Genomic DNA, 7,871 nt, shown 5'->3' with positions numbered 1-7,871 from the left:
TATGGTTATGGAGTTTGATTATAGTTATATTTAAATAATTGTAATATTTTATATTCTTCTAATTGTTAACTAATTTATTTTATTAATTATGTGATAATTTTTTTTTATTTTAATACTATATATTTTGAGATGTTAGAGTCCTAATTTATATAAATTAACATTACCATACATTATTGATATATATATATATATTTGTATGAAAAAATAAATAAATTTAAAATTACAATAATATAAATGACGTGAACCAAGTTGTCACAAATTTATAAATATAAATATATATTAAAAAAGTATACTTGTTTCAATTTTGTTGAAGATATTGGTGCTAAGATTATGTAAATTCTGAAGATATAAGAGAATACTATGTGATTGTACGTGAGAGTGGAAAAAATATGAACATTAATCTACATTTTTTATTGAATCCAAAGTTTGCTAAGTTTAGAATCAAAGGACCATAAGTTTAATCTTTTTAGGAAGTTTGTTTTGGCACGTAACGTGGGTATACTATACCTAAAAATGCTACATTGTAAAAATGGAACAAAGTTCAAAATATACCATAATGCTCACCACTTACTTTCAATTGATTAGATGTTAGATGCCATCATTAAAATATAATATCAATCTTCAAAAACAAAACACGAATTAACACCATCAAAATGCATTTTCATAAATAAATAAAAAATAGAGAGTTGATAAACATCAATATAAATACAACCATAGACTCTAATAAATAATAATGATAAATATGTTAATTTCAATTATAACTATAATAAAAAGTTATATCAAGCCTATTGTTATATTAATTCACAATGTAATTCTTTTTATCTTGAAAAATATACCTATTAGATGTATAATTTAATCCGTATTCATTCTTATATATTAAAACTTATCAAATTTAATTTAGATTGATTATCGGTAACAATTTTATATATTATTAATTTAATTTTACACATACGACAGTTTTTTAATTAACCTTATGTACATGTTTAAGCAACATAAGTTCAAGATTCAATATGAAAATACATTGATTTGTGGTATGTGTTGGGATTTTAATTAAAAAATTAAAATATACCAAAACTACCAAAAACTTAAAAGAAATATATACATAACAAAAGTTTAAAGAAAACCATTCTTTAGTATACCAAAAGGTTAAGTCAATTAGATAATTGAGGTTGAATCTATCAAAAATTTAAACAATTATATTTTAAAATTAAGTCAATTAAAACTTAAAATTAATTTCACTCTAACTAACTGAAAAAAAGAGTTTATTATTCCAAATAAAAATCAAACTTTGGCGCAATTAATTAGTAGCTATTTTCTTTTTCATAATTCACATTAGATTTAGTAATTACTTAGAGAATTTTTAAAATAAAAAAGAAAGTAAGAGAATTTCTTATTGAATTTTGAATTTGGTCACGTGATATATGTGTGCCGGTCAAAATAAAATATCTAAGTCCATGACCTTAGCCACTGCCTCACTTTACTATAAAAAGAATTTCCAAAATAAAACAAAAATTAACATAATACTAGTAGCATTTTAAGGATATAAAAATAACTTTTCATATTGTGACTTGGTATGTTTTAACTACTTTTTCAAAGTAAATTTTGGAGAAAAGACATTTTTCTAACTTGGTTTGAAAATAATATATTTAATCAGAAAATTATAATTATAATTGTATTTTAACATAATGTTGAGTGTGATTGTAGAATAATAAAAAGGGATTATCTACTTTAACTCATCTCTTTTGATCACCAACACAGTAAATTAGAGACATAATAAAATAATTTATCTACTTAAAAATATTAGTTAATTAATTAAAAGTTTAAGTTTGTTATAAAAATTAAATATGTTTACATAAATACATATATTAAAATATGACAAAGTACAAAACAGATAGAAGATGAAAAATAAAGGTTTAATGTCTCAATAGATCCCTATTTTTATTCAGAATTTGAAATAGGTCCCTTTATTTTTTGGCGTCTCAATTGGGTCCTTATTTTTGTTAATTTGATGCAAATAAATTCTTTCCGTCAATTTCATCAAACGGCGTTAATGAATGTGTGACGTGGCCTGAGGACAGTATTGACACGTGTAAGGCCACGTCACACATTCATTAACGCCGTTTGATGAAATTGACGGAAAGGATTTATTTGCATCAAATTAACAAAAATAAGGACCCAATTGAGACGCCAAAAAATAAAGGGACCTATTTCAAATTCTGAACAAAAATAGGGACCTATTGAGACATTAAACCAAAAATAAACTATAACAAGGCCTTATTTATATCATTTTTTTTGTGGATTTATTATTCAAATGAAATAAGAGATATCAATTTACGAAGATTTTCTTTGTTCGTTTAGAACGATTTACAGGTGAGTGCGAACGTGAAATAGTGAGATCAACCCTTCATTTCATCCCACTTCATGTGAGGAGATTTGTAGGTGAAATATGTTGTTTTACAAAACTAATTTTGTTTGAGTGTGTTATTTTTACTACTTTTAGGTGGTGTGAGATTAGGAGAGTTGTTGGATCTTTGATGAAGGTCACTTATTTGCTTTATGTTTACGTGGAGATAGTGCGACTATGGAGAGAGTTTGAGTGTGGAGACAACTCGATTGTGGAGATAGTTCAGCCTATATAGATAGGCCAAGTATGAAGACAGTTGGGTCGTAAAGACAACTAGGCTATGTATTAAAAACTTTTATTCATTAAAAAAATAAAAATAATTCTAATTTATCTAAATATCATTTTATATTACTTTCAACGTAAAGACAATTTTGTAATCTTACTTTTTTATTTATAAAAACTTTCTTTAATCTATCACATCAATCAAATTCTCACAAACTTTATTCCTAAATCCACCCACCATCCTTAAAAAGAATAACATAACTTCACCTTCAAATCTATCCAAAATTCATCCTTGTAGTTTATCTAAATACAATTACTTAAATATGAAATAAACTCTTTTTAGTAAAGACTTGATACATTTTAAATATTTCTTCATAAATATAGACCTACTTTGTTTTACATTGCATTCTTACCATTAATATAAATAATTTAGATAAAATTTAACAAATTTAAGGTACTCAAACATATTTTTAATTAAAATAATTAAATTTTTGGTGTATAATTCAATTAAGTGATATATTTATTAATTTTTATAAATAAACAACATTTTACAATTTATTTTTAAAAAAGTATTATAAGTAGTGATTTTATATTATTTTTTTCAGAGAAACTCAAATAATTTAATTACCTTTATTTTTTTTCATTACATAATAAATTATATATATATATATTTGTCATTTTATATGAAAAGAAGGATTAGTAACACACTATATTATATATACTTATTTTTTATATCGTTTTGATTTTATGAGAATAAAAAAAAAGTAATGATTGTTAGTTTATATTACATATAAATTTTAGTGATATAATAAGTAAAATTTTATTTAGTGATATAATTTATATTATTTTTATCTTACAAAGAGCTTTATTTTTTGCTTTTCATTGGATTGAGCGAGCTTTATCTTTCAAGGTTAGAAGTGCCTTAAAAAAAAGTAACCTCAATAGCAACAACATTTGAATACAATATGAACTCTACACGTTTATGAAGATTGGGCTTAGAACTATTGATGGTAATATTCGAGACTAGTTTGCATAAAGGATTAGATCTAAACTTTGATATGATTATTATACTAAAAGCGGATTCATCAAAGGGATAATAATATAACCTTATTAACATTTGTTCTGTGCATTAGGAAGGAGTATTTAGTCCCTTTTCAAAAATTAAGCATCAAATCCTAATCACTTTGATTAAACAACGCGATTCTATCATCATTTACATAAACTTAAATCAGTATTTTATTAACAGTTTAACCTAATATGCATTGCCCACATACTAAATAAAGAAGTTGACATCCAAACTCACTATACACAATCTGAGTTTTAAATATTCACTAATACCAAAATTCTAATCCTGGTTAAAGATGTTGACTATCAAAATCATATACGATAAGTCAATTCTCATACAGCTAATCCTTCAAACTTAAAGCTCTATTTTTTAATCTGAGTCGGAACCTCAACATGTTAATTTGCGTTTTAATAAGCATTCCGATTATTTCCAGAAAGAAAACTATTTTTACAACAAGTTTCTCGTGTTATTTTATAATTTTCATTAAATTTAGTTTCCAATGGGTGAACGAAATATGTATGGTTACACGTTTTGTGCTGAATAGCATTTTACTTAAATGAGTTTAGATAGTTGATTAAAAGTTATATTCAAATATAGACTTGCTTATTTTAGAGTTATAAGATAACCTTTATGTTAATTTGTTTAATGTAAAATTGCTAAACACAACTAAAGTATATATTTAAATTGGTTATAACTAAAAAAATCACTTTAGAATGAATATGATAATGCTAAGACTAATAAAAACATAAATTTATACTAAAGCAGTGCAGGAAAGTGAAACAGGGTAAGATATAAAAATCATACCGGCTGAATAAAAGTTTCGGACTTTGATCAGCATAAAAACAAAATTTCTCCAGCATCTGAACTACATAGTCCGAATTAGTGCTGCAAACCCAGTTAAAATGAATCTTTGCATTGTCACCAAATTTTCTGCTACTTTAACTTTAGCAGCTCCACGGGAAATAATCATATGCACCAGCCTTTGCCTGAAATCCAAGGTCTATTCATGAAATTACTTAGCAACAGTCTAGTGGCAAACTCTGGGATTAAAACACAGGATAATGCCTCCAAAACTCAATTACTAATTTCCTTAAATTCCGAGTGGGCAGAAAAGATAGAATAGAAGTAACCATCGGTAATTCAGTTTACTATTTTTGCAGAATATGGTGCGTGCCATGATAGTGTTACTCTACAGTCATCACCTGCAGAAGAGATAACATGATGCCAAGTTCTCGAGTTCCATGCTCTAGGTTCTACCAGTTCCAGATCCCACCTTTGAATAGTATACAAGTTTCACTATTCATCTGAAAAATAAAACTAACAACAGAAAATCAGTCACAATCTGTCCAAATTTATTTGAACCAAAGTTTGAGAATAAATACAGATCTATCTGCATTTCAACGTTCTATTTAATCAACAAAAAGAAGGGGTTTATAAGATAGTCACCAAAATAAAACTACGAGTTATTCAAGTACGATAGATTATATGATTCACCAAACAAGGTAAATAACTTCTGGATTACATGTCTGTAGCAATATTTGGGGGAATTCATTTTCCAGACCCTATATTATTCATATGTCAGTCAGCATGCATCTTCTGCACAGAGTAGCGTGAAATCCAACCAGCCAGAGAGGTTTATTTTTTCCTTATCACCAGTGGTAATGATGTATTTTCAATCTAAACATTCAAGTGAATAAAACTTCGAAATCCAAAACGGTAGGTCTGACTGCAAAATCAATCAGTGAGTGAGCAAAACAAAATAATTTCATATGAGGCAACTCTTCACCTTCTCCTGTCTCATACAATTCCATTGAATAGCAATCGCATTCTTGAGACCCGGACCCAACCAATAAATCAAACCACTCCAAGAATTAATCAATTACCAGAAAAATTAATAAAATAAACAAAACAATTAATCACCCTCCTTCCGTTCAACGAATCGCCGTCCGCAAGGGAAAGCAAATGCAATCTGAACCAATCCTCGGCGCCATGAGAAAAGCTTAAAAGGGGAAAATTTTCCATCATCATTTTGGGAAGATAATTATAAAACGGGAGGGTAATTGAGTAATTTAGGTCAACCAAGGTATTTTAGTAATTAGCTGAACTTCACAGGGGCAATTAGAGAGAAGAAGCGCTATAAATAACGAGGTCCCTGACCCGCTGCGCATTCTCTTCTTCTCACATTTTTCTCTTACATTCTCTCTTTTTCGCTCTCTCTCTTTTCCTTTTCTTTCATCTTCTCTATTCTCTCTCTACCTCATCTCTTATTTTGTTTTTATTAAATCTTGATAATTGCCAGATTCCGGCCACAAGTTTCTCTCGTCCCTGTCTCTCTCTCCCATCACATCGTCTTCACCATAGCGTGCCCCATCCGTTTTGTATCAATTTACCCTTTTACCCCTCTTTTCCAAATTTACCTTTTTACCCCTCATTTTTCACCCGAACATAGATAAATAATTACCGTTGTTTTTTTTTATTGTTTGAAAAACAAAACTATTTGTCAGTTTTGTTTTGAGGGTGGTTTGGTAGTGACGTGGCATGCGGATAGAGAGCCATGAATACCAAAACGATGCGTCTTCCCCCTCGTCGTGTATTGACACCTACCAATAAGCGCAAAGAGAGAGATGACCCGTTTGACAAGCCCAAGCCCATACCCGCACCACCCACCACCAAAATACTCAAGCCCGATAAGCCCGTCGACCCGATCATCGCCACCAACAAAGCCGTCTTGTCGCAGCCCAAGCCCTCTAACCAACTCTTAGCGGGCTACCTGGCCCACGAATTCCTCACCAAGGGCACCCTTCTGGGCCAGCCTTGGGCCCCACCAAAAGGAAAGTCGACGGAGGACGGCGGCGACGAAGCAGAACCCACGGCGGCTCCGCCGCCGTACCAGCGGACGGAGGAGGAGCGGGAAAGGTACGCCGAGGTGGCGAGTTTATTAAAGGGTGGTGGGACCCAGCTCCCCGGCGTGGTGAACCCCACCCAACTCGCCCGTTTCTTGCACTTGTGATCTAACGCTAGAAAACCACTGGGAGAGTCCTATCGGACACGTGGAACGATCGCATTTGCTCTCCCTCGTTTTGCTCCTCCCGAGACAAAACGAAACCGGGTAGAGAAATTTCTCCTCCCTCGCTCTCTTTTTTTTTTTTTCTTGTTTTTTTAATCTGAGAGATGGAAAAGGAAAATTTTCTGATGCATGCAAGTTGTATGTATGTCATCCTCTTGATGTATGCATTTTCATGCAAAGTACATGCTTTTAGTTTCAACCATTTCATTTGTTTTCCTCTCTGGTGAACAAATCTTCATGGTTTATCTAATTATCTTATTTCTGCTCTTTGTTTTGATTAGATTATTGGTATGAGTATAATTAATTAGACTGTTTAAGCATTGATGATAGACAGTTGATTGAAGTAACGCACGTAACAAAACACTTGTAATAAGGAAGAAGAAGAAGATGGTTATGCCTGATTTAAATGTGTGAAGAAAGATGGTATTAATTGAAAGTGTGTTGATTATTCTGGCTTACACGGAATCTGATGCTTTTTTTCTTGAATTGTTTCACGCACTTAAAGAAAGTGTTCATTATTAGTATGACGGTGAAATCAGTGATGGGTTTGGTGCATGGAAATTACAAGTGCTTATGCTTTGTTAATTTTCTTACCTGCTGATGCAAGATTTTTAGAACTGATTATGGTAGTTCTCACACTGTACTTACCCCTTTTTTTTAATGCAATTCAATCTGTTCTGTAGAGTTTCTGAATGTTTCGGATAATGTCTAAATCTAATTTTAAACCCCAATTCAATGCATTCAATTGGGAAACCGAATCAGTTTTTGTATTTTTTTTCCGAGTTAGATTACATTTTAGACAAATTCTATTTTTAAATGGTTTTTGTGAAAAAAGATTGTTTTGTAAATAGATTTGACTTTGAAAGTAATTCTTCAAATTTTATAATAACTACACTTTAATTTTTGTTATGGTTTGATTAAATTAAATTAGATTAAATCTCTTTCACGCCCTTGAAGTGACCAACATATTTTCGTATAACCATGTCTTAAGTCTTATTACAGTTAGAGTTGAATAGGTATTCACTTTTAGTATAAAAAAATTACATGTTTTACCAAACAAAATGACTTTTAAAATAAATATTATAAAAGTTATTAACTAAAACCCACTAATT

General features: G+C 30.1%; 1 protein-coding gene across 1 annotated transcript; it reads left to right on the top strand.

Moving 5' to 3' along the window:
• Positions 1 to 4,370: 4,370 nt before the first annotated feature.
• LOC124840721 (uncharacterized) lies at positions 4,371 to 6,961 on the top strand. Its single transcript, XM_047316827.2, has one exon. It carries the CDS (start codon positions 6,247 to 6,249, stop codon positions 6,700 to 6,702), a length of 456 nt encoding a protein of 151 aa, XP_047172783.1. The 5' UTR covers positions 4,371 to 6,246; the 3' UTR covers positions 6,703 to 6,961.
• The last annotated feature ends 910 nt before the right edge of the window (positions 6,962 to 7,871 follow it).

This window comes from Vigna umbellata, chromosome 8 (genome assembly GCF_029865625.1).
Source record: "Vigna umbellata cultivar VRB3 chromosome 8, Vumbellata_1.0, whole genome shotgun sequence".
NCBI classification, from domain to species: Eukaryota; Viridiplantae; Streptophyta; class Magnoliopsida; order Fabales; family Fabaceae; genus Vigna; species Vigna umbellata.
This window is presented reverse-complemented; position numbering and strand designations above follow the sequence as displayed.

Coding starts and splice junctions, on each gene's coding strand:
- LOC124840721 (XM_047316827.2), top strand. CDS start 6,247: ATGAATACCAAAACGATGCGTCTTCCCCCTCGTCGTGTATTGACACCT.